The 25,103-nt window shown below is 51.8% G+C and overlaps 8 protein-coding genes across 8 annotated transcripts; 7 read left to right on the plus strand and 1 right to left on the minus strand.

Annotated features, from left to right (window-relative positions):
• The first annotated feature begins 140 nt into the window (after positions 1–140).
• On the plus strand, positions 141–2,932 carry RPC82 (RNA polymerase III subunit C82). The gene is made up of 3 exons (XM_062914317.1): positions 141–624; positions 697–1,557; positions 1,615–2,932. The coding sequence occupies exons 1-3, from the start codon at positions 616–618 to the stop codon at positions 2,731–2,733; spliced, it is 1,989 nt and encodes a 662-aa protein (XP_062762545.1). The 5' UTR covers positions 141–615; the 3' UTR covers positions 2,734–2,932.
• A 144-nt stretch (positions 2,933–3,076) lies between these two features.
• Positions 3,077–4,795, plus strand: YHM1 (high copy suppressor of abf2). Its single transcript, XM_062914318.1, has 5 exons — positions 3,077–3,379; positions 3,442–3,479; positions 3,571–3,612; positions 3,673–4,098; positions 4,160–4,795. The coding sequence occupies exons 1-5, from the start codon at positions 3,316–3,318 to the stop codon at positions 4,523–4,525; spliced, it is 936 nt and encodes a 311-aa protein (XP_062762546.1). The 5' UTR covers positions 3,077–3,315; the 3' UTR covers positions 4,526–4,795.
• Positions 4,796–4,987: 192 nt separating this feature from the next.
• QC763_604760 (uncharacterized protein) lies at positions 4,988–8,872 on the minus strand (the record flags this gene model as incomplete). Its single annotated transcript, XM_062914319.1, is given in 2 exon segments — positions 4,988–5,302; positions 5,318–8,872. The coding sequence occupies 2 exon segments, from the start codon at positions 8,870–8,872 to the stop codon at positions 4,988–4,990; spliced, it is 3,870 nt and encodes a 1,289-aa protein (XP_062762547.1).
• A 326-nt stretch (positions 8,873–9,198) lies between these two features.
• Positions 9,199–13,986, plus strand: QC763_604770 (uncharacterized protein). The gene is made up of 5 exons (XM_062914320.1): positions 9,199–9,269; positions 9,329–10,016; positions 10,072–10,674; positions 10,786–11,510; positions 11,566–13,986. The coding sequence occupies exons 4-5, from the start codon at positions 11,046–11,048 to the stop codon at positions 13,399–13,401; spliced, it is 2,301 nt and encodes a 766-aa protein (XP_062762548.1). The 5' UTR covers positions 9,199–9,269; positions 9,329–10,016; positions 10,072–10,674; positions 10,786–11,045; the 3' UTR covers positions 13,402–13,986.
• A 1,064-nt stretch (positions 13,987–15,050) lies between these two features.
• On the plus strand, positions 15,051–16,145 carry QC763_604780 (uncharacterized protein; the record flags this gene model as incomplete). The annotated part of the gene is made up of 1 exon (XM_062914321.1): positions 15,051–16,145. One exon carries the CDS (start codon positions 15,051–15,053, stop codon positions 16,143–16,145), a length of 1,095 nt encoding a protein of 364 aa, XP_062762549.1.
• A 1,226-nt stretch (positions 16,146–17,371) lies between these two features.
• Positions 17,372–18,386, plus strand: QC763_604782 (uncharacterized protein; the record flags this gene model as incomplete). The annotated part of the gene is made up of 2 exons (XM_062914322.1): positions 17,372–18,033; positions 18,108–18,386. 2 exons carry the CDS (start codon positions 17,372–17,374, stop codon positions 18,196–18,198), a joined length of 753 nt encoding a protein of 250 aa, XP_062762550.1. The 3' UTR covers positions 18,199–18,386.
• A 1,832-nt stretch (positions 18,387–20,218) lies between these two features.
• PMC1_3 (plasma membrane calcium) lies at positions 20,219–21,618 on the plus strand (the record flags this gene model as incomplete). Its single annotated transcript, XM_062914323.1, has 3 exons — positions 20,219–20,304; positions 20,365–20,558; positions 21,323–21,618. 3 exons carry the CDS (start codon positions 20,219–20,221, stop codon positions 21,616–21,618), a joined length of 576 nt encoding a protein of 191 aa, XP_062762551.1.
• Positions 21,619–22,241: 623 nt separating this feature from the next.
• Positions 22,242–24,137, plus strand: DIA4 (Serine--tRNA ligase, mitochondrial; the record flags this gene model as incomplete). The annotated part of the gene is made up of 1 exon (XM_062914324.1): positions 22,242–24,137. One exon carries the CDS (start codon positions 22,242–22,244, stop codon positions 24,135–24,137), a length of 1,896 nt encoding a protein of 631 aa, XP_062762552.1.
• Positions 24,138–25,103: the final 966 nt, after the last annotated feature.

Here is a 25,103-nt window from a genome sequence, read left to right on the forward strand (position 1 = left end):
GGGGCGTAAACCCACAGTGCAGCCTTCCCTGAGGGGTCCGTTTGAGCCTGCGATGTTGACGTCGTGGGGTTTGGATGATATGAAATTAAACGTTGCCCCGAGGGTGGAAAACGCTTGAAAAAGGTATTACTGGGAATTTTCGATATTCAGATCTCTATTCTACTGCTCTGTTCATCTGTCCACCCCCTCTGGCCGTCACAAGCCAACATTTGAATGCATTACACCATTTCTCGAACCCAGTCTCTTTAGCAGCCTCTGCACCTGAGCTCAGCGTTGTAAGCAAGGAAGCGCAGGCTGTGATTGGCCCGTTTCAGAATCTGGAGCTGCCCCGCGAAGGCCGCGCCAAATTTGCCGTTCGGTCGTGACTCTGCGACTGCGGCTGGCAGCTGCTCAAAAATTGTCATTGAACTTTCTCCATCAAGCCCGAGTCCCCCACCACCCAAGCCATTTTCCCTTCCACGCTGCACCTTGTTCGAGGTCGAGGGCCTTCAATGACTTTCCGGTAGTATCTGTGGCCAGCTCTAGAGATAGTGAGAGGATCTCTAGAAGCCATTACAAACTAATCACCAACATTTCATCCTGATATATACGATACATCGCGCGCACCATCCCGCCATGTTGGTGGTGAGTACAGCCCCGCGATGTCATTCAAACCTCAAAGCGACGACCTCCATGAACTAACAATGTCATTGTCAGACCGCGCCTTTCGCAGAGTTTTGCACTCTGACCATCGACGAGATCTATGGCGAGCTGCCCTCGAGGATCTACGCATCGCTTCTCATGCGAGGCAGAAGCACGATCCAACAGCTCGCTGGTGACACCGGCATGAACGCGCGCCAGCTCCGTCACGGTCTCGCCCTTCTTTTGCAGCATAATTTGCTGCACTACCATCTCGATGCCGGGTCACCCCACTATTTCTACGAGGCCAATGTTGAACATGCTTACAACCTCGCGCGTACGGGGAAAATCCTTCAGATGGTCGAGGAGACCCATGGAGCGGCTGCCAAGGATGTGATGCAAACCATCATTCTGACCGGCTTAACACGAGTCGGCGATCTTGTGGATGCGTACCAGAATCGAATCGACAGGATGAACAGAATCAAGGAGAAGCTCAAGGCAGAGGAGGATCCATTCGGCAATGGCGTAGAGTCGCATGAAGTGAACGGCGAGCCCAAGCCCAAGCCAACCCCCCAATCCAGCAAATCGGACCCCTTGATCAGCAGCATCGCCGACCTGAACAAGATCATCTACAAGCTGGTTGAGGCCGAGCTACTTATTGGGGTTCACAAGACAAGCTTCGAGAGTCCCGAAGACCTGTTGGCGACCATCGAGTCCGACATCCAAAAGACATACCCTGGCGGTGAAGTCAAAGGAAACAAGGCCAAAGCCGAGTACAAGGACAAGGTGGCTGAGGCGTTGCGCAAAAACCGAAGCGAATCGAGATCCCTGAAGCGGAAACTGGAGCAGAATGGCTTGTCTGCAAAGCGACGCAAGCTGTTCGACGGTGCCGCTTCGGCCAATGGTACGCCTGATGGAGAGATGGACCTTGGTATCGATGTGAGTGACTGTCGTGGTTAGGTTGGTGACCATGGAGTTTTGCTGACTTTGTTTTAGCCACAACAAGTGATGTGTATCAACTACGAAAAGTGCCTTGTGGAGCTACGGAATCGTCGCCTCATGCACTATGCTGAGGAGGCCTTTGGACAGACGACTTCTTGGGTGTATGCCTCGCTTTTGAACCTTCTTAGCAAGGACATCTCTCGCTGCCGCGACGACTCAATCACCGATCATTATGAGAAGGATGAAGAGAAACCTGCGCCTGTTGTGGTCACGACATCACAGCTTCTGGACGTTCTGAAAACCAGCCTTGATCTTTCTGTGGGGCTCGGCCAAGTGGATGCCGACAAGATCTCAGTCACAGCCGCCGAGAAGATTGCAGAACTGCCGCCGAGGAAGAAGTTCTTCATTGACGTCCAAGCCGAAGCTGACGCCAATGCTAGCTCCGATGATGATGATGAAGGGGAGGATGTCAAGCCCGCGACAAATGGTGTTAAGGGGGTGAATGGGACCCATGTGACGAACGGCGTCAATGGGACGGCCAAACGGGTGGACCGCCGAACTCAGCTCCGGCAACACTTGTTGCTTCTATCAGAAAGCACGCAGGGCTTTTTGCGGCATTGTGGAGCGGAAGAATGGACGGTCGACTTTGAACCGTTGATGGCAGCCTTGCGACAGGCCGAAATCGATGCGACCATTGAGAATACGGTAGGCCGCGAGGGTGTTCGACTAGTGCGCATGCTGCGGGCCAAGGGCAAGCTGGACGAGAAGGCGATTATGAGCGTAGCTCTCATGCGAAAAGCCGACATGTCGAAAAAGCTGGCAGAGATGCACAAGTACGGTTTCGTTCAGACGCAAGAAGTGCCCAGGGAGGCCAAGGCAGACGTGAAGAAGTCATTCTTCCTCTGGTATTTCGACGGCACCATGGCGCTTGAGCGGATTCTCGACGTTTCGTACAAGACGATGATCCACTCCCTCCAAGTGCTCGATACGCTTCGGGAGAAGGACCAGCACGTCTTGTCCCTGATCAAGCGAAGCGACGTCAAGGGTCAAGAGGACGACAAATTGCGCAAGATCCATAAGGAGAAGCTCACTCAGTTTTTGAAGCTCGAGCGGATGTTACTTGGTCAGATTCAGCGTGTGGACGACCTGGTCGCCGTGCTGCGGGACTACTAATCGGGGGATGGAAGAGCAACACATATCATTCGATGGAGCTTTGTGCGATACCAGGTTCTAACTCATTTACATGGGCGGCACAAGGGGTAAAATTTCTGGAAAAGATACTGGCATTGGCAGGACATGTCTTTTTACACACAGCCAATTATAGACCTGCCAGTCTTGTTATGATAAACATAATAAAAACATTTATATATATCCTTGATTTGAGGACAAGTGAAGTGGGAATTGCCGATAAAGATAACGATAAGATGGGACAAGACGAGTCTGGGCACCGCTGTCGGAGCTAACGCAAGGCACATGGGTCGATGCGCCAGGGACTCGCGAGTCGCTGGGGACCAGAGCCGGGACCCGCCAGAAATTTTTCAAGAAGCGGGACGAAAACCTATCGGAGCGCCGTCATCGCGGATACACTTCGGAGAACTGCTTCTTTTTTTTTCCCTCTAGTAGTTCGTTGTCAATAGATCTCCGGCCGGTTGTCTGCTTTTTCTTCTGCCATTGCTGCCGCTGCTTGCTTCTTTCTACAGCAGCTATACAATAATTTCTATACCCCTCCATCCACCACCCCACACCTAAATCAACATGTCTCCCATTGCGGCTGGTGGCAGAGAGAAGGAGTCCAACCTGGCGAGGTTGTTGGGTTCCGGTATGTTTGACTGAGAGAGAGGTTATGGGAGTAGTAAACTGATCAATTGATTTGTGAATCAGGATCCGCCGGTATTGCCGAGTTGGCTATCTTCCATCCTGTGCGTTTATTATGAGTTCGCGGTTCTCGAGGATTGATGGTGGGGTTATTGAGGGTGGTGGGCTAACGAGAGGGATCATTATACGAGTTAGGTTGACACAATCGCGAAGAGACTGATGTCCAACGAGGGCAAGGTACTTTTTCCGTCTTTCTTACCCATCGTGTTGAGAATGATTGCTGACCCCAAAGAAAAGGTCTCGTCCGTCGCCAAGCTCAACACCGTCATCTTCAAGGACAAGGCCAACGCCTCCGCCGGCCGCAAGTTCGTCTCCCTTTTCCCTGGGCTGGGGTATGCTGCTGGGTACAAGGTTCTTCAGCGTGTGTACAAGTACGGTGGTCAGCCCGTGGCGAGGGATTACCTTGGTGCGCATTATGGCAAGGATTTCGAGAACGCGTTTGGCAAGAAGACTGGCAAGGCGATTATGCACTCGACTGCTGGTAGCTTGATTGGTATTGGCGAGATTGTGCTCTTGCCGTTGGATGTGCTCAAAATCAAGAGGCAGACCAACCCTGAGGCGTTCAGGGGGAGGGGTGTGCTCAAGATTGTGAAGGATGAGGGTTTTGGGCTTTACAGAGGGTGGGGGTGGACTGCTGCGAGAAACGCCCCTGGGTCGTTTGCTGTAAGCATTCTGTTCTCTTTTCCCCCTCCTGATGGAACATGACTAACGAGATGTCACATAGCTCTTTGGTGGTTCCGCCTTTGCGAAGGAATTTCTCTTTGGCCTCAACGACTACAACAAGGCGTCGTGGTTCCAGAACTTCATCGCCTCCATCGCCGGTGCTTCTGCGTCTCTTGTCGTTTCGGCCCCCCTCGATGTCATCAAGACCCGCATCCAAAACCGCAACTTTGACAACCCCGAGTCTGGCTTCCGCATCCTGACCAACATGGCCAAGAACGAGGGCGCCGGCGCCTTCTTCAAGGGTCTCGTGCCCAAGCTGCTCATGACCGGTCCCAAGCTGGTGTTTTCGTTCTGGCTTGCGCAGACGTTGATCCCTGCTTTTGATGCGGCTTTTGCGGGGAGGAAGGTCGAGGTTGAGAGGAAGTAAGGAGATGGAATAATGGGAAAGGGAAAGATAGAAAGAGGGCGGGGGGAACCATATGAGTGTATGATATGAATGGGAAGATACCAATGGCGGATCTTTTGGCAGGCGTTGATACACACGGAGGAAAAGGGGAGTGGAAAAATGGAAAGGCAAAGCAAGCGAGCAAAAAAAGGGTAGATAGACACACCGGGGATTTTTTTTGGCTTTTTTTGGCTGGGCTTTTTATATAACTCCTCTTTGATCAAAAAAATATGAAAATAACTCTCCGTATAATCATCGTGGGATATTGACAAAGGTCTCAAATTTCACATGCCGTTGAACCAATTGCACAAGATGGTAACTAAGATACTTTAAAATAACATAAACTTCCTACGGGGGGTATCTATTTCCTCTCAGCAAAGCAACTCCCCCTCCCACGCTTATGAATACCTCTCTCTCTTCCTCTCCAAAATCCAAAATTGGGTCTCATTCCCAAACACTCCCTCCCAACCCCATCTTCAACCTCCTCATCTCCTCCTCCTCCTCCTCCTGCATCCTTCTTCCTTCTTCTTCGTGCCTCTGTTCCCTTGCCATATCCCTCACCGCAGAATCAACATCCCACAACCCCCCTCCCACACCAAGGAAATCATCCAAATTCTGCAGCACATCATTCACCACATCCTGTGACTCCCCTTCCACTACCTCCTCCTCATCTTCAGTGACTATCTCAAGCTGGGAATCAAGCTGTGACTGCAGCAACACCTCCTCCTCCTCCTCCTCCTCCTCCTCCTCCTCCTCCTCCTCCTCCTCCTCCCCCCCTTCAACCCCAGCAGTTCTCCCCGAGTTGTTGTGTGAGTCTGCAAAAAAAACAAACCTCTCCGCCATGGCCTCCACCCCCGGACTGTCACACCCCTGCTGGCTCTCACTCGGCAACAACCTCTTCTGTGTATCTCGAAGTTTAGCCACCGGGTTGGCAAAGGTCGTGTGGCCGAGGCGTTTGGTAGCCACCTTTGCAAAGTGCTTGGAAAATTTCTCCGTTTCCGCTGTCGGAAGGTCAGATGACAAGGTTGATGGTGGTGGGGAGGAGGGTCGCGTTTTGGGGTGGGGGAAAGAGACTATTGGGGTGATGGGTGTGCTGGAGGGAGTGGTGGAGGGGTATTCAGCTGAGAAGTAGGGGGATGATGCTAGGTCTAATGCAGGGGGAGTTTCGCTCGGTAAAGGCGCAAAGGTGACGCGTTTCCTTTTCCGTGACATCGACGGGGTGGTGGTGGTTGACAGTGTTTGTCGGAGCAAGGACTTGGGTTTTATTGTATTAGGTGTCGGTCTCCGGCTGCTAGACGGCAGACCTGGAGACCAGGGGTTGGCGGTGGCGACTTGGAAAAGGAGTTGGGTGCTCCTTATAAGACCTGTGTTGTTCCTCGCTGAGGACATCCCGGATATCTTCCTTCTTTTGGCTGGTTGAGGGGAGGGGGTCATGAAATCCCTGAAGGACTTGGTAGAGAGGCCGAAACTGTTGGTATTCTCAGGGGTTCTCTGGGCGGGTTTGTTGGATTCGGGGGTTGATAGCTGGGCTATTGACGCTTGGGAGTTGTTGGTATCTGAAGGAAAAATTTGAGGTGGTGGTGTCTCGGGTCTTTGTAGGACGGCGCTGTTGGCAGGAGAAGAGAATGGAACAAAAGAGCGGATTTCGGGAGCTGGTGGAATTATCACCTGGAATTGAGAATCGCCTCTCGCCCAAGGACTTTGAGATACTGGTAGTTGACAAGAATCCGGAACTGTGAGGGCAGCAATTCTGCCGGGAACTGGCGTCTCGATATTGATAGCCAGTGGTAGTGATACTGCATCAGTTGCCCAGGGGCTTTGCTCAACCGATACCGGAGAAGAAGACCGATGTGATGAGATGGAAGCAGGCTCCCTTTCATGAGCAGTCTCCGTCACTTCCTGTGCCACCTCGGGTTTGGCCACCGTTTCGGTGTCAATGTCCATTTCTTCTACCTTACTCGCAGTATCAATCCCGGGCGCCTCTTTTGCAACTGTAGCTGGTGAATTTGGTTCGTCTCTGGCTTTCCCCGAGGTTTCCTTAGCGTGATCCAGTGCCATTTCTGGGGTTGCAATGCCAGATGAAGGTGACGATGCAGTTTCGTCAGATAGGCTAGAACAAGGCGCTGCGTGGATTGGCTCTTCCTGAACGGTGACAGCCTCAGCGCCCAACGTTATAGCAACGCTGTCTGTAGCTCCGCTCGATTCTGCACCTGGGTCCAAAACCCTTCGGATGGCGTTGAGTCCCTGTGAAGCCCGATGGGCAATTTCTGCCATCAGGCCGTTGACTGCGGGGACCAAGGAGCCAGGGGAAGTGATGGTCCTGGGTTCGGGTATGGGATCTGGCGCTGGTACAGAGACTACTTCCGATTCTAGCGCTGGCTTCGGTTGTGGTGCTGGTGTCGGTGCCAACACCGCCGGTTCAGAAACTTGGGGTTCTGGTACTCCTGGCTCTGGAATCTTGGGTTCAAAGACTTCTGGATCAAGTAACGCCGACACCAACATTATTGGTTGTCTAGACGGTTGTGGTGCATATTCTTCTGGTTCAGGCTTCAACGCCATGTTCAAAACTGTAACCTCCTCAGTCTCGCTAGCCTCCGCTGTCTCTTCATCTTCTTCATTTTCTTCAGGACCACTCTTGACCACATCATCATCAATTGTATCGTCTGCCAACATGCCAGCATTGGCCGTCACCGACATCTCCGCAACATGTTGTTCCGCCGCTGCAGCCTGCTCAGGTTCAGGCACCTTAGGCTCCTTCGCCCTAAGGAGCGTTGGTACGGGTGCTGAGTCAAGGGGTACAGTTAACTGTGAACTCTGGTTCGTGACGTTAGTGCCAGGTTTGGGCCACAACAGCCGTTTGGGAAACCCAAGACTGGCCGCGATATCCTGTGGCACCGACGCATACTCCTTCTCACACGTAACATTGCCCATGCTGACATCCTCGCGGTCTTCCTCGGCAAAAGATAGAGGGACCAGGGTAACACCGTCGATTTGCGAAGCCCTACTAGGACTGTCCGCTGCGCATTGCTTTGAATGTTCGACATGAGTCTCAAGTTGAACTTCTTGAGTGACGATTCGAGGCTCAGGCTCTGGCAGGTTACCCACTCCGTCATTGTTAGAAGAAGTTGGTGATGTAGGCTCCGATGGATTTTGGTCCTCCCGTGCAATGTCAACTGTTCCAGGTTCCACCGTTCGAATCTCCGATGATGCGTGGTTTGGTTGATTTCGCTTTTCACTTGAGTCATCATTGCTCGGTAAGACGCTGGAAAGTCTACTGCGCTTGCGAAGCGGTAGATCTCGTTGCTTCTGGCGCGTCTTGTGAAACCGAAAGCTGCCATCTGTTTGAGTGCTGCCTGGCAGTCTTTCAGTTGTTGTTGTCACCGCTGAATCAACATCGGCGGGTGTCCTGGTTGTGGAAGGCTCCTCGAGGGGCGGTTGGACAAGTAATGTTGGAGCTGGCGTACAGTTTTTGAGAGGGCTCCCTTGGAGCGGCTGCCTGAACGGAGAAGCTTTGCTTGATTCCCGAGATAAGTAAGTCTCCTCGAATAGTCTGATGGCGTGTGGCGAAAGATCAATGACCGGTAAAAACATTGCCTGCCCTGCCCCTGGTGTGTGAAGCTCTGGTTGCGGTGGCAGCTCCTCCTCTTGGACACTCGAATCCTTCAACCCAACGGTCTTCTTTTGGCGTATAGGCGTGACAATCAAGGGGGACTCGGGCGGAGGCGACAGCTCACTGGATGCGTCATCGTTAAGGATCTCCGGCGTGGGCACTTTCGAGGGCGTGCTGACGGGCTCGGTTTGAGACGGATAATAATTGGTAGGTGTCGCATTGACAGGTATCTCGGCAAGAACCCGATCTCTCCAGTCCTGCACCCTAATAAGGCTTTCCTCGTCGGCATCTTGCGTTGGCGCATGGTCAAGCTGTACAATGTTGCTTCGGGCGCTCGACAATTCAGAGGACTCGTAAGGGACAGGCGGCGGTTGAGGTTTAGTCGCAAGTTTCTTCGCAGTGGTTGGGCGCTTCCTCTTTGAAGATTTGCGCACGACTGATTTTGAGCGCCAGGGGTTGGTCCATCCAGAAGCCTTCGTGAAGGGGCCAGAAAGTGAGGCTGAGATCAAGTGAAGGCGCTTCCCTTGGAGATAGCGGCGTCCTTGTGCCTCTATTCGTTGCCGTCGTTCGGCCGGGCTTTCGTACTCGTCGTCGTCGGAGCCAATGTACAAGACATCTTCGGGCTCGTGGGTGGCTTCGCAATAGACGTCCTGATCGCCAAAGTGGTCGGGCTGGAGAAACCTACACTCCTGGTTGCCCTGTACCCAACCATTGGTCATTTTGAGTGGCGCCGGGTAATGATGATCTTGCGATGCAACATGGGTGAGGTTTAGGTTGAGATTATACGTGCCGATGTCGCTGGGGAGGGGGTGTATGTGGTCGGGGTGCAATTCGTGGCGGGTTAGGGTGTTGGGAATTGAAGCTGTTGTTGACAATGGCGCTGTTGCCAGGGCCCCAAAATAGGCCCCCAAAATCGGGGGAGTGGGGGACGTGCGTTGCAAACGCGTCTGCATTAATTGGTCGCGGTCGCGAAGTCACATGATTATAACCTTCCCTTAACTGGTTGGCTGTCATTGGCCAGAAGCTCTCCACTCCAGACGACCTTGCATGAGCCAGCAAAGACAAAAGGCATCCATCAATGGGCTACCAAGACATCTTGTCTATTTCCAATACCTTGTAAGCAATCCAATCATTGACTTATTTGTTGAACCATACATTCTCAACATATCACAAAGCCGTCGACCGCTCCCTCATTCATGTGGGCTTAGACAACTGGATGTCAATTCTTATCGATGCCTCGATTCAGTCCTTGTTCCCTACATCCCATTGATCTTGCTAGTCTTGCCATGCTTAATCAACAGTCCCAAACTTCACGACCGTAAAGAGCTGGCTACAGTGTTGCCACTGCTCTGCTGGTGCTTCCTTGATATAGCTTAGAGCTCTGAGTTGAAAGTGTGCTGTCATCATTTTGGATCCGATTCTTTCTAGCGTCCTGTACAGGATATTGAATTGTCAAATTCATATACGCAGGCTTTGCCCGTGTCTTTCTCCTGTCCTGTATGATAGAAAGCCTTGGTGGAATGCCAGATCTTGTAGATGTGTCCCAGTCACCATTCCGTTGATGCATGCACATCCTGGCAGTGGGCATGTCTCGTTCTGACAACTAAGCCCAGTTCGAGGCAACGTGGAATGCCCATTGGTGGGATATACCACGACAAACCATGTGTTGCACTTGGCTTTGCGTAGAGATGTACGGACAACAGGCTATCTGTCATACAGGCTCTTTATGGTTCACCTTTATTATCTATCAACTCCAATTCCACAAGCAGGAGTGGGCGATAGTGTTGGTTTATCCTGGCCCGACTTACTATAGGCTTTTGCTTGGAAGTGGACATAGAGTTATCTCATTCCTGCGATCTAAAGGTACCTTGCGTATCTTCCTCGATGTCTTTCAAAGTTTAGGCTGATCATGAGATAGAACGGCTCAGAGGCCTCACTGATAACGGGCAGATATTCACTTGACTTGCCGTTTCCGAGACGGTGGTTGGTCAGAACCGTGCTGATACCGTGCTTGAGGAGATGAAGGCACTGTCCAGGGTGTTGTGATCTGTGCCCACAATATCCTGCCCCAGACTTGGCTCCTCTGACAGATTTTCACCCTAAAAACTATCTACACTTGATCTTGGACTCTTCCCTTGGCTCTCATCTTACTACCATCATCGTTAGGTCGTTGGATTACTGCTTGGCTTCCGAAGTTTGGAATACACCATACATTCTACACCACAACAAACAAATCGGCTGTTTGCTGACCTTAAATCGCTTTATACTGCAACATCAAATCAGAACCTGCACACACAGACATCGATAGAGAGTCATGCAAGAGAAATACCTGGAACCAGACACCAAAGACAGACACCAAAGACAGGCACCGAGGGACATACCCCTGGACAGACACCAGGACCTTGACGCCTAGCCCCCTATCAGCTTATCATCGACGACCAAGCAATATCAACAGCCGACTAATCAACATCAATAGCCAGTATCAGGACCGCACTACCGCGCTAAGAAGTCCCATCTGAGGGTAAGCTCATCCAAGCCCTCATCACACAAAACGCTTGCAATCGTTCAATTTGGAGAGCGAAACCTCAGGTCGCCACTGTGGGCGAAAGACCAAGTGCTAACCCTCGCCCAGTTCTCGCACACAAACCCAAAGTAAGCCGGGTTAGCAGCTGCTGTTCTGCCATCCATCCCCGTCTGCAGACACCCTGTATTTTGGCTGAGCTTTGCGACTTTGGAATCTTGCGGAATTTTCTCCTACACTACTTGGGGCCCTGCGAACTTTTCTGTTCCCTCTGCCTTTTTTTTTTTTTCACCCACCACAATTCTCGAAATATCCACGTGCTCCGACCACAGACTACTTTTCCACCTCCAGAAAAGACCAAAGCCATAGATATGGCTTATATGAACTCTGACTCCGAGTCGGAAGCCGGCGGTCACCCCGGCTTCAGCCACTCCCACGGCGGCGGTGCGCCGCTCTACCCCCCCTCCCCCTCCCCCCAACCCACCAAGCCCTCGCCCATCGGCTCAGAGATGGCCAAGAAGAAGGCAGCGGAGAAGAAGCTCGCCGAAAAGGTTGAGCATGCCGAGAAGAACGGCAACCCAACCCCCGCCACCGAGGTGTTAACGACACCTTCGTCGACCTTGGCCGGGGGTACCTCCAGTCGTGAATCCTTGGTCTACAATGGCAGACCCAAGAAGAGCGCCGCCACCACTGATGCTCCCATCGTCGATCAGTTCGATCGACTTTCTTTGGCTCCGCCCCAACAGGTCGTCAAGACCACGAGCCAGATCTTCCGCGGGGCTGCTGCCAAGGTGTCGAAGAATTTCGAAGATGACGAGATCCATCATGATCACAAGGTTTGTTTATTTGCTCCCCCTTCAGTTCTGTGGCTTGGCACTAACCTCCTGCTAGGAAATGAGAAAGCAGTGTCGTTTGGTCTTGCGCCGCATCTGGGGACTTCGTGAAGGCCTGCACATGTTGCAAGATACTGCGGGTATCTCTGACGAGTTTTTGAAGCAACTAGACTACGACATCCAGGGCCTCATCAACTCCGTTTCTCAGATGATGGATGAGGGTGACAAGGTCGGCCTGGAGCTTCTTCGACTTATTGCCCTTGCTGAGTCGTGTGGAGATGAAGGCCGCAAGACTCAAGAGGACCTCCAGCGGTTCAAGAAAGAGCACGAGAGCATCGTCGAGGAGTACAAGTTCGCCAAGGAAGAGCTAAAGCAAGTCTTGACCGACAACAGGTTGGAAGTCCAGATGGCCCAGCAGAGGGTCAAGGAGCTGGAGGAGGAGCGCCTTACTCTTGACCAGGTTGTTGCGACCTACAAGAGTAAGAATGCCAGAGACTCGGAGATGATCCAGTTTCTCCGCGAGAAGCTCGAAAAGCTAGACATGGAGAACGGTTACCTGCGTGAGCAGGTTGAAGGCAAACGCAATCTCTGGATGCAGGTTCACACCGACGAAAAGGAGCGCGATGCTGCCCGAAACATCATCAAGCAGTCGTCGATGCTTGGAATGGGCCAGTCTCGCCCATTGTCACACCATGTCTCCCAAGTGAGCCTCCGTCCGGGCCCCCGGCATGGTCCGCAACATGATCAAGGCCTCCGATCTTTCCAGTCCTACAGCCAACTGCCGTCTGGCTTGTCTCCCAAGGACTCGCAGCTGATTCGGACTCCGCATGGCGGGACCTCCACGATACCTAACGGACCCCAGTCTTTGCAGAACGCTCATCTCAAGCAGATTACATCTGGCAACACAGCTTCTGCAAACAGAATCCTGAACAGTAAGGCCACTACTGCCGATAACTGGCGTCGCTCCACTCCGCGGGCTTCAGTCATCAGGGCCGATTTATCTGGCAGTCCGTCTGAACGCAATCCTGCTTCACCGTATGCTACCTTCTCGGACCTGGAGAGTCCTGCTGCGTTCAAGCAGACTGATGAAACGACATGGGCCAGAGAATTTGAAGATTTCTATAGCCTGATGCTTGGATTCTGCAACTCGCACTTCAAGCGTCTTCAGGTCAATCCCCAGATTGTTCACGCCAGCATCCAGACCAAGATACCGAGCTTGTACAACTACATGTGCACGGTCATCAACCCCGGGAGGCCGGAGGAAGGCCAAGGCTATGCCTTGTCTCTCTTGTGCGAGACCACTACGCGCCCCTACTACCTACTTCGCCTCATGCTACAGCACATTGTCAACCTGATCTTCACCACCGACGGCTGGACTGGATTCAGCAAGGCTGTCGATGAAGAGATGGAGAGTCTTGGTCAAGTCTTGGAGTGCAGCAAGAAGCTCCCAGAGCGCGATGCAGCCAGCAAACGTTTGGCCGAGCTTGTCGCCGAAATTGAGGCAAACAAGCAAGGACCAAACTTCAAGAATCGCAAGGTCATCGAGCACAACCAGATTCTGAGGAAGATGATCGCGCCTTTCATCAAGCTGGCCAAGGCCAACCAAGAGGCCATCTTGCACGACTTGTTTACCGTCACGCAGGCCGCCTGGGAGTTGTCGTCTAAGCTGCTCAAGGCGAAGCGCACGTTCCACTACGCCTTCAACGACACGGGTGCCAAATATTCAGAAGACGTCCATATGGTGGTTGAGACTCTTCTGAAGCCGGGGGATATGGCTCTCCGAAACTACAGGGTCAAGCTCTCGATCACGCCCATCGTCACGATGCGCAGTGATGAGAATCTTACCATCCGGGCCTCGCAGATTGTGAAGGCCAAAGTTTTGGTCATGCCCTAGGTTGATCTCGTCACTATTGTTTCCACCATGTGTATCTATCACTTTTGATTCCAGCAGTTCATGCGCCATTTCGTTCAATCTTTGCACTGGCAGCGCTTGATCAGAGACCATCAACCTCTAATTTCCCTTTTATTTTCGGCATCCCTTCGGCATCTCAGGTGGCTTTTTTTCGAGAGCCCAAGGTCTGCCTTGCTCCCCTTGGGCAATACACTTTGGTATTGTCCTTTGCATTGGCAAACTCCAAAACGCCCTGTCCGTTCGGACGAGGCACCAAAAAAAACTCACCACCCAACAAGTGTGGAAAAAGATGCTTTTCCGCCGACAACATACTCGCAACATTTTTATCCACAAGATTTCCTTTTTCTCAGCATGCACACCAGCAAGTTCTTGTTCAAGAAGAGGGTTCGAGGCTCAGCCACAGCATTCCTCACTCAACAACCAGAACCTGCAACTCCTGTGCAACATTTTTTCCCTTGCACCTTGCAAATTCGCAAGAGAAGGCGATTTCACTGGCGACCAATTTCGATTCCACAAGATGGAGAGAAAGGATCACCACACATTACTTATCCACACATACATCGATCCACTTAAGGGAGGGTGACGGGAGGGAGTTGGGGTTGGTTTCCTGGCTTTCTTTTCGGGTGATTGGATGGATGGGACAGATGGATAAATGGTGGAGATGGATAGAGATGGATAGATGGGTCGGTCTGCGCTTTTATGGGCAGGCGGTAGAGGCTTTTCATAGCAGTGTTTAGTATGTACTTGGTAGTATCTTGTGGTTCCTTGTGATGGGTGAGTGTGATGTCCGCCTTCTTTGTTATGAGTTGTCGAGTGAGTCAGATGAGGCGAGCTTGTCATCAGGTTCGGGATAGGTATCAGGCAGTTGATGTTGTGGTGTTGAGGTGTTACAAGTTCAACGCAGAGGCGGCTTATTCTGCCTGAATGTCAGTATGGGGACCATTGAATTTGGTGTATGTCGATGGCAAAGTGATAAAATGCGCCCCCAACTGGAATTGGGCGCATCGCCTTCCATTAGCCACCGATATGGACAAGACATGATAGTAACCTACCTAAGACTAGCGGCTAACCCGGCACACCGGAACCATCAATGACATGCATAGGTGCCATCCCTTAAGTTCATCGTGAAATACATTTGCCGCATAAGGCCGAATTGACTGCGCCGCAGTTGTGGTCACGCTGGTGAAGTTGTTAAGGCTTTGGTGCAGGTCACAACCCAAATCTTAACACTTATATACAGCCCCTGCCGGCCCCACAAATTGAGGCTGGAGTCTGCTGCGCCTGTCTACCCCCTTGGGGTACAGCCTCGGGCCAATGGTAATGTTCAAAGCACCAATAGGCAAGGCATCCAACGAGGGGAAATTCCAAAATGCTCACACCTGAACCCACTTGTGATCCAGATGCGGGGTTTACTTATAGTTGGTTAGAACTCCATGTATCTATCACAAGAGGGGTTATCCGGCAATTCATCCGAAGTCTTCACAAGACCCTGAAACTAACAGCAGACCGCAACTGCCTGCAGAGCAACAGACAGATAAACACCACCTGCTTTCATCATTGAGCAGAAAACACCCCCACTTGCCAGTCTTCTGCCAGCAATATCCTTTTCAGGTTCAAACTTTGGAGTAGAAATGGCCTCTTTACAACCAGAACCCCGTGGCCGCTCTCGAGCATCCTCAGCAGCCTCTTCTATCAGGTCCAACACCAGTGACACCAAAAGAAGCTTCTTCGGCTCTCTCAAAGACATAGTCAAGAGATCCTCCCGCTCACCCTCACCAAACCCAAACAAGATGTGCAACCCCTTCTTCACCAGCGCGGCGACAGTGACGGCGAACGACATGGCAGCCGGAGCCCCGTTGTCAGAAGCACCACCCCCCTACACGGCCCAGCCCCCTCAGCCCAACCCATCGATCTCCATCGACAAACCCACCACCAACTCCCAACACCGGACCCCCTCCCCCTCCCCCTCAGCAACGTCCATCCTCTCCACCCCGGAAGACCCTTATGCCTTCCTCTCCATGTTCGACACCATCTTTCTGATTGACGACTCAGGGTCAATGTCCTCCCAAAACAGGTGGAAAGAAACCAAATCAGCCCTGCAAGCCATCGCACCTATTTGCACCGCCCACGACAGCGACGGGGTAGACGTCTACTTCCTCAACTCCAAAAACCCCGCGCACCCCTCCACGGGGTTTATAGGGAGGAAAACAGCGCAGTCGATCAACCAGCTGTTTAGCGACGTGCACCCCACAGGATGGACACCCACCGGTTCAAGAATCAGGAGCATTCTCGGTCCGTATGTCAAGAGATATGTCGAGATGGTGAAGAGGGGTGTGGACCCGGATAACACAGGGCTTAAGCCGGTGAATGTGATTGTGATTACGGACGGGGCGGCGAGCGATGACCCGGAGGGGGTGATTGTCAACCTGGCGAGGAAGCTGGACGAGGTTGAGGCGCCGAGTCACCAGGTCGGGATACAGTTTTTTCAGGTTGGGGATGATGGGGAGGCGGGGAGGGCGCTGAGGGAGTTGGATGATGGGTTGAGGGGGGTGAGGGATATGGTTGATACTGTGAGCTTTGATCAGAGGAGCAGCTGGGCGGATGGGGGGGGGAGGGTGTTGAGTGCCGAGGGGATTTTGAAGACGGTGCTGGGGGCGGTGGTGAAGAGGTTGGATCGGAGGGTTGTGGGGGAGAGGCAGGGGGGGTTGTTGGCGCCTAGGAGTTAGATGATATTTTTACTTTTAGGTTGGGGTTGAATTCAGTGGTTGTGTTTAACATGCGTGTTTTCTTCTTGGAAAAAGTCATCTTAGACAGTGGGTTGGGGTTTATGGCTGGTTGTGTGTGTGTGTGTGTGTGTGGGCGGCAGCGGTGATTTTATGGAATCATGAGGGTAACAACAAGACCTGAGGAGGGGAAACTAGAAAGGGGCGGTTTATATGATACCTGTTGACTGATATATTCTGCTTATTTTCTTGACATGTTTTCTGAGTAGCTCGCGGCAGCTGAGATTCAACAACGGAGTACCTTATCTGATTTATTACTGTATTTTAATCACGGTTCAAGTTCTCTTTTCTGTGTGTTGCAAATCAGGTGCCAGAAGTAGTGATTACATCTGTGCGGCTTGTGCTTTGTTGAGATGGCTTGGGGATGGGAGATATGCTTTTTTTCTTAGGGAGGGGGGAACGATGGGGGTGTAGGTTGGCCGGTGTGTGGTGTTTGAGGTGGATGGGAAGGTTCCATGTGCCACCTGCCTACCCACCCGCTCGCTCTGTTGGGCTGGTTGTTTGTTGGGCTGGTTATTGTGAGTTGGTGTTATATGGCGTTGCGCGATAGGCGTTTACGCCATCTGCTCGTGTTTTACATAGCCAGTTGAGCACACTTAGACGACCATGTTTTAGTTACGCCTCCATTCAGCCACACCAAAGATTACCACAACCATATGACGATGCTGTTGTGGGGTTCGGGGGGTTGAAGTCCCCGGGGATGGGGTTGTTGCTTTGGGGAAGGGTATGGAAGGTGATCTTGACAGGAGGACACACTGTGCTCAAGTGAGCTTCCGGCAAGGTCTGATGGAACTACTGGCGGGACTGCCCGGCTGCACTAGTGATTCCTTCCATCTGAGCCAGAAGGTTACAGGTGGCATGGCCAAAGCAAAGTTGGACGGGAGGGCAGCTGGTTGAGTCGTCTTTTGCAAGATGGCCGGATATGTAACCAGTTCACTAACAAATCACCAACAACAGTACCATCCATCAGCACTTCAATAGTCGATATTCAACCGCCGCAAACATGAATTGGCGTGCCCGTGCATCGCTAATCCAAAGCCCGACTGGAGAAAGTCAATGGTGTGATTGCATTCCTCCCCCAGAAATAAATTGTTGGAGCAACTGTTGCTACTGCCAGGTAAGCTTCTCCTGTACCCATATCCTTTTCCGGCACCAGTCTTGAGTGACGCATGGATCAGAAAATCAAAGTGGATGGGATCGATTTCAAGGGTATCCCGTGGTGCCTGGATCGCGGCAGCGGGGATCAATACTCCGATTGGAGTACTTGCTACCTGAATCTGGCGGTAGATCCGAACGACATCATGAGGCATCCGAGTTCTTCACCAAATTTCGCCCACTATTATATCAATCCTGTGCGGCCCATACTTCCGCCTCCTTGGGACCCCTACGGTTACGGTGCGTCTCGCAATCGCTTGGTCTCTACAACTCAGCCTGCACCATGGGGGCAGCCGACCCAGACGAATAACTCGGCGGCCACTGATACCAATACGCAGCAAGGTCAGAATCCCGCAGATCGGCACAAGACGTGTGAATGTTCCCTGGATGATCATGAAAAATTATTTTGCGCAAAAAAGGACGTCAAATGCAATACTATCCCCCTGCCCGCCCGCGCGTCGGAATACGATGGTGAAATATTTTATGATACTTGTCACCCGCCTACATCGTGCAGTGAGCAGAGAGAAGAGTGGAACGCCCAGCCTGGACTGGGAGCCCGGACATGTGAATGTATCGAAAAGGCCAATGGACAAAAACGGGCCTGGTGCAAAAAATCTCGCTTCCAGTGCACTTGGATTCCCACGAACGCGAGAGGTAATGTGATATTGCCAAATGTGTCGCCAGTGGCCGGTACGGAGAGTTTGGCTCCCCTCTTGGCGCTTCGTTTCACTGATCATAGGCTTAAAATAGACATGCAGTTCCAGTAAACACGAGTACCAGTTACAACACCCGGAAACGATTGACTGAGCATAGGCTAGGACGGGATCCACTCCTCGGATGAAGATGCCAAAGTTGGCTGGTTCTGGACGAAGGATAGCGGGTTTTTTTCCTTTTCTTCGTTTGATCGGAATGTGGTGGTAGAAGCGGAACACATTTTGTCATTGTTTAAAGGGGTTGGTGGACTAGAACAGATAGTAATAGAAAAGTATGAATATTGGTGAAACAAATATCAAAAGGCCTATTACCATATCTTGTTTGATCCCAAAGCCTCTTGTGGGGTGTGTGTGTAGGATGTCATCCTCGTGCTCCTCGCGATGCTTAGAATAATAATGAGGGTTGCTTATCAGGATCACAAGCTTGGGCAGATCTGACTTTGTGCAAATGGTATTTACTTGTCAGGATTCGCGGTCATGTATGTAGCCCAGCAAGAATTTGTTCATTTAAGATGATATTTGATTTTTTGTTGGGCCTTCTTTCAAGTTCTCCTGGGCCTGATTTGTATCAATACTCAGCTCTCCTGTCATAACCAGAGGAATCCAGACCTCAACGACATGTACCTATCCTACTATCTGTCACCCCACGCCATCCAATTCCTGAGCCGTGTGGGCTAGACTGTATCAATAGAGTCTAGTCTCGTCTGTTTTGTTCCAGTTTAATCCGAAACTTTCTCCTCCTCATCATAATCAACCGTTGTTTCAGAGTGCCGGCGAACAGTGACTAACTCGAGGAGCTTGGCGCACAGCAAGCTCAGGAAGGCTCCCAGTACAAGAGCATCAGCCATACGCCCGTCAATACCGAGTAGATGGTTGCTATAAGGCCGAAGTCTGCCCAGCACCGAGGCTTTTGTACGAGATGATAAACTCCTGTGAATGAGTAGACCAAGACGGCGGAGATGCAGGCTTCTGAGCTTGGATGTTGGAGATCCTGAGGCAGATAGCCTGATACTGCAGACTGGGTAAGTCACTCGTGATATGGACTGGATCCGAGAGCTTGCCCTGTCAGGTTGTTAGTCGATAGGCAATCACGCAAGGCTTTGAGATACCAACCTGTTGATGGATGAAAGTTGACTATCACAAAAGCCGAAAGTTTTCCTGCGAACATTGTGCTCCAGTCGGTAATGAGGGCAGAGATATCCGTGCTGTGGTGGTGCATCTCGGATCGAGATTGATGCATTCTGCCCGACAGCTGGAAAAAGTAATGGGAATGTCGCTATGGAGCGGCGCCCTTGGGCAATGTCTCCAAGGTGGAAGCTTTCCTTTCATGCTGGGAGCTGCTGAGGTATAGTCCGCTGCAGAGTCACAGAAACAAGAGTCAACAGGAGTAGCGCCCTTGTTTTGACGGTTGTTGAATGGATGCGAAGAAATCCCATGCGGCAACGCAACATTCATGTCCATCGCTTCCCCAGCATTGTTGCTAGACATATCCGCGATGATATCGCGGGGTTCTTCGCTTGCAGGTTGTGTTGTCGTTTAAGAACGAGTGGCGGGAGGTTGTGTGTTGGGAAATCGTCTTCAAGTGATATCCTACACGGCAGAATTAGAAAACTCCCTTTTCAGCGAACGAAGCAATAAACATGCAAATCAAAAGGCACTGTGGCCTCTGATTTAGCTCGTTCCATGATAGCTGCCCTGTGAAGTTTGGCGCAAAGGGTAATATGAATCCCAAAATGGTTGAAGTCGTGCCAGCTGGTCCAAGAATATGTTGGCTGGTGTTTTGTTTTCTGAACGAAATGCCTGTTGCGTGGAGAACGGCGGGAAGCGAAACTAAAGCAACCGATTGATGTTGAACACCACGCACAGATAGAGAAGGTTAGGAAGAGGTTTGACAGCAGGTTCCTAGATGATCCCCGCACATTGATGCGGCATCCCATTTTCTGACAGCCTCGTCTGCATTACAAAGAGGGGTCTCTGAGAGTTGACCGCTTCTGTTCCTACTGTGAATGCTCGCGAAATTGTTCGAGTTCAATCTGTTCTGCTGTACCTCAATTCCCCTAGTCTTCAGCAACATCTACCCTCTCCCCACCTGAATACTCTTTTACTTTCTTCGGGTTGTACACCATCTTGCCCAAATACTGGCAACCGATGACCTCCCAGCATAAGTCGAAGGAGGCCCCCGGGGAATATGGCCGACGTGACTACCTGTCAGCTTCCGAGTTGGATTTCGAAAGGTAAGCCCCAGATTTCAAACCCAAATTTACACCCGATAAGCAGGCCTAACATGTGTGTAGTATCGCGGGTTACCTTAAGCTCTCGGATGATGTTGAGAAATCAGACGAGGCCAACAAGCCCGACTTCCCGGTTAGCACCGACCTCCCGGTCAACGACAATCAATTTACGTTTGCTCCAGGCCAACTTAGCAAGCTTTTCGACTCCAAAAGCCTATCCGACTTGTACAAGTTGGGTGGTCTCGCGGTTTCCGGAGGTGCATCACTCTCCTAACCGGCAACGGGCCCCTCTCACCGTGGCATGACGATCGTCCCATACGACAATATCCCCAACTCCCACGGGTTGGGGAGATCAAATTTCCATGTGCAGGGTGGGAAAGCCGAGAATTGGTTATCTTCCACGGGGACACAGGGTCTGATTAGTGAAAGGGACTGCTCCATCCGGCCTTCAACCGCCGGGTTTCGACTCTCTCGGAAACCGGCGGCAGCACGACACAACCATTCGCAACGGCATATGGGAGCAGACGAATGACCATAAACGTTTCGTTCACAAATCCTCTGCTGCGAGCTCACCTCCAATCAATGAGACAGCCAAACCTGGGAGCACAACTCAAGGCAACCTCTCCATATGGCGACCACAAAATCTCGCAGCATTAGAGAGTGCCCAATGGGTAGCACGAATCACGAGCACCGAAACACTACACCTGGACGCCATGCCCAAACTTCTCCTACCCTTCGTGCTCTTTAGCCTTTTACCCTCAGCCTCTGCACAGCAAGAACAAGCAATTGCGACACGCCAGCAAGCTTTCTTCGGTAGTTCTGCCATGGTCGCATTCATCTCGTCCGTACTCTCCCTTCAGCTCGACCAGCTCGATGATCCCCAAAAAGCAAAACTGGTCAAGGTGGTTCTTCGTGTGGCTGGCCCAACATTTCTTTCAGTTATTGCGGTTGGATGCTCATTTTACTGTCTCTCTGATAGAGACAAAAAGAAACCGGTTCCTAACCGTCATCTGCAGTCTAGGCCCCATTCTCTGGATGTTCCTGAAACGCAACCCTACATCTGGGGCGCTCCAGAACGGGGATGAGGGTGCTGGTGCTTGGATCGATGATGCAACTTTGGTTGGTGTCGTGGCTGTTGTCGCTGGTATCTTGAATGCAGAGCGTAGTCTCTTCGTGAGGGATGACTTGGAGGGGGGCAACCACCCCGTCCTCCCTGAATTGGAGTCCGGCGGTTGGGACGGTGCCGGCATCAACAGGAGCGGCGTTGGCCATCAGCCAGGAGTAGATGGGGGTGCCGAGATTACGTCCATAAACTGATGGTAGTTGAGCATGACTATCAGGTAGATGACGAGCAGTGATATATGTGGGGGCAGGCTTTGGATATTCGCGATAGGGGTCTTTATTCGGCGCTGGGTCCAAGTCATTTGTATATACTGTTCTAGCTTTACTCTACTTAGATACCTCTTACGATTTTATTGAGAGGATTATACCAAGCTCACAGGAGAAGATGTAGAGCCAGTGACGGTTTTTCTGGCCCGGACGACAAAGGTGATGCGTGGATTATCAAGCTGTATTTCTTTGGCTTGGTATCTGTTGGGGTGGGAATATCGAATGCGGAATTTGGACTTTTTGGACATATTACGGCTGCTTTCGCGAATGGCGAAGAGACCAGAAGCGATGATGTTGATGGCACAGGTGAGACCAGCCGCATTCTTCGCAACGACAAAGAGAGTCAGCAAACACACCCTAGTGACAACAATCCTTGTTTCACCGAGTCTGGCTTCATGTCCGTCGCTATGCAGACTCTGGCGGGTACGAGTGGGTGAAAACGCAGGAATGGTTTTGAGGTTGAAGAGAACTTGCGGGTCTCTCATCCTGAGATTACGTTTCATACGAAACACCGAATTTGATGAATAGAAAGAGAATATGGTCAGCTTGATATGAAATGTAAACCGCCGAGTTCCAACACCGCTCCAAGTGATAGCGAGGAACCAAAGACATCAAAAGAAGAGGTGGTCATAGCTCCTAGCTTCAACGGAAGGTCTTGGCGTTACTTAGGTCGCTTTCATGACCCACCACAAGCTCCATCGAATCTCTTCCCCACCACAGCTTTCTGTGGTTCGATCTCTCAAAGAAAGCCAACATCAGACAACCTCCTTGCCCTGCCATTGACAACTTCACCAACCGTCGCACTCATGAGGCCATCCTTATCAGGTGTCGCGGCATCCAAGTCGTTCACCTGCCTCCCATGTCTCCTCCGAACCTCAACCAGAAACAGCTTCCAGCGCCCCGTCCTCACCTACACAGAAAGAACCACCCCCAAGTTATCACCAGCGCAATTCTCCAACAGCGCCCGACAGCTCCACGCCCAAGAAGCCCCCGACCAAACCGCCGCTTTCAACACAGCCGCCTCCCTCCGCCCAACCACAGCCCCTAAACCCCTCCTCGATATTAAGCACATCCGCCTCAACCCCGACCTCTACTCCCAAAACTGCATCGACAGAAACTATAAATCCCTCGCCGAATACCCCCACAAGATCAATGCCTTGTTTGCGGAATGGCAAGCTCAGCAAAAAGCCGGCCGCGCCCTCAGGGAAAGGGGAAATATTCTCCGCCGCCGGTTGGCTGGTCCCGGCGGCACCTCCCGTGACGATCCCCGCGAGATTATTGACGAGTTTGGTGACATGAGTCGGGAGGAGATTTTGGAGGAGGCGCGGAAAGTAAAGGCTGGTTTGGCGGGGATTGAGGAGACGGAGGGGAAGCTGCAGGCTGAGATGGAAAGATTGGCGCTGGCGATCCCGAATTTGACGAGTGATGAGACGCCCCGCGGGACGGAGCCGGAAGTCATGAGTTATATCAACAATCACCCCGAGCCTGAGCCGGCGTTGTCGGATAGAGTGTGGAGGAGTCATGTGCATGTTGGTGCGGAATTGGGACTTTTGGACTTTGCCGGGGCGGCGTCTTCTTCTGGGTGGGGCTGGTATTACCTTTTGGATGAGGCGGCGGATTTGGAACAGGCCTTGATCAGCTATGCTTTGGCTACGGCTACACGGGCAGGGTGGAGGCAGGTCTCCCCTCCGAGCGTGGTGTATGGGCATATTGCTGCTGCTTGTGGGTTTCAGCCGAGGGACGCGAATGGGGAGACGCAGATTTACGCTATTGCTCAGTCGAGGGAGGATGCGGCGAGGGGGAAGCCGGAGTTGGTGCTGGCTGGGACGGCGGAGATTCCATTGGCCGGGATGAAGGCTGATACTGTGCTGGACGAGGCTGATTTGCCATTGAAGAGGGTAGCAGTTTCACGATGCTACAGGGCGGAAGCGGGGGCTAGAGGGAGTGAGACGAAGGGGCTTTACAGGGTGCACGAGTTCACAAAGGTGGAGATGTTTTCTTGGACGCTGCCGGATCAGGTCGAGACGGAGGAGATCTTTGACGAGATGATTGATCTCCAGACGGAAATCTTGGGCGGGCTAGGGCTACACTGCCGGGTCTTGGAGATGCCCACTGCTGATTTGGGGGCGTCGGCTACGAGAAAGTGTGATATTGAGGCGTTCTTCCCGTCCAGAAGGGAGCGGAATGATGGCTGGGGAGAGGTTACGAGCGCCAGTATTTGCACCGACTACCAGACTAGGAGGTTGGCGACTAGACTCAAGACCAAGGAGGGGAAGCTGGTGTATCCTTGGACTGTCAACGGGACTGCTCTTGCTGTTCCGAGAGTTTTGGCGGCGATTTTGGAGAACGGGTGGAATGAGTCGGAGAAGAGTGTTTTGATCCCTGAAGTGTTGCGACCTTGGATGGATGGGAGAGAGAAGATTGGGCCGAGGCACCGGATGAATTAGGAAAGGAGGGTTCTCAAGGTCAAGGTTGGGGAAAACAATGGCATTGCAGGAGGAGGTTTTCTGTATTACTGCCCGCATCACTAGTGTGTACTTGTACTTTGTATTGTTAAATGTGGGGGAATGAACCTGATGTTGATGATCATGGCGTGTGTCTCGATGTTCTGAGTTGTGGGTGTTTGGTGTTTTGGTTTCTGGATCATTCTTTCAAGCGGCTTGCGTTTTTCGGTGTTCGGATGCAAGGGGTTTTGCCTGATGTTGGCTCAGCAACATTGAGAAGGGAAACTGACAGGAGAAAGGAGCAAAGGAAATGCAGGCAGGCCCAAACCGATCAAGAGTGGGCTTTGCTAGACCTCTTTGTCTGGGTTTGAAGTGTTTCTGCTTCTGCAGTGTTTGACAGTCCGGATTTTGTGGGGAAATCAGTTTGGTTTTGCTTTGGCAAATGGTTCGGGTATGCTTGATGCAGATTCTGCGCTGACAGCTGAGAGCAGGTATAAAGCAGTGGTGACTCTGCTCCTTGCTCGTCAACATTTTCTTCATTCTTTCCAACATCGAAGTTTGGTCTCATTGGAATATCCGTCTACTCATCCTATATATACCTATCCATTTCACCACGATTCTGTCTCAGAAAGACAGATGTCAACGAACCAGTTCCTTCATCAACCACCTCACAGTAATTGGTCACGAGCACGTCTTTGCACCGTTCGACCGCTTTCTTCATCGGCTACAACAGAAGACAAACCACAGTTGAGAGCGCCAGTGCAGAACCTTTTGCTTCTCCTCGAGTCCTTCCACCTACTCTTGGATTTCACGCCAATCAGCAGCACGTCAACTGAGCGGCACCTACCCATGAGGATGCACCATGACTCCCTGGTGTACCTCACTTGGGTTTGCCGTCTTCCAGGGTATTCCACCATCCCGATGTCAGCTCCTGTACATTTTGGGCATGGCGTTGTGCCAACCATATCT

This window comes from Podospora pseudopauciseta, chromosome 6, assembly GCF_035222475.1.
Source record: "Podospora pseudopauciseta strain CBS 411.78 chromosome 6, whole genome shotgun sequence".
Classification (NCBI taxonomy): domain Eukaryota; kingdom Fungi; phylum Ascomycota; class Sordariomycetes; order Sordariales; family Podosporaceae; genus Podospora; species Podospora pseudopauciseta.

What these genes read in the sequence shown, in the direction of transcription:
- QC763_604770 (XM_062914320.1), top strand. Translation starts at nt 11,046, where the DNA reads ATGGCTTATATGAACTCTGACTCCGAGTCGGAAGCCGGCGGTCACCCC. An exon ending in AGATCCATCATGATCACAAG is followed by an intron (nt 11,511 to 11,565) that starts GTTTGTTTATTT and finishes ACCTCCTGCTAG; the next exon opens with GAAATGAGAAAGCAGTGTCG.
- YHM1 (XM_062914318.1), top strand. Translation starts at nt 3,316, where the DNA reads ATGTCTCCCATTGCGGCTGGTGGCAGAGAGAAGGAGTCCAACCTGGCG. An exon ending in TGATGTCCAACGAGGGCAAG is followed by an intron (nt 3,613 to 3,672) that starts GTACTTTTTCCG and finishes CCCAAAGAAAAG; the next exon opens with GTCTCGTCCGTCGCCAAGCT. An exon ending in ACGCCCCTGGGTCGTTTGCT is followed by an intron (nt 4,099 to 4,159) that starts GTAAGCATTCTG and finishes GATGTCACATAG; the next exon opens with CTCTTTGGTGGTTCCGCCTT.
- RPC82 (XM_062914317.1), top strand. An exon ending in AGATGGACCTTGGTATCGAT is followed by an intron (nt 1,558 to 1,614) that starts GTGAGTGACTGT and finishes ACTTTGTTTTAG; the next exon opens with CCACAACAAGTGATGTGTAT.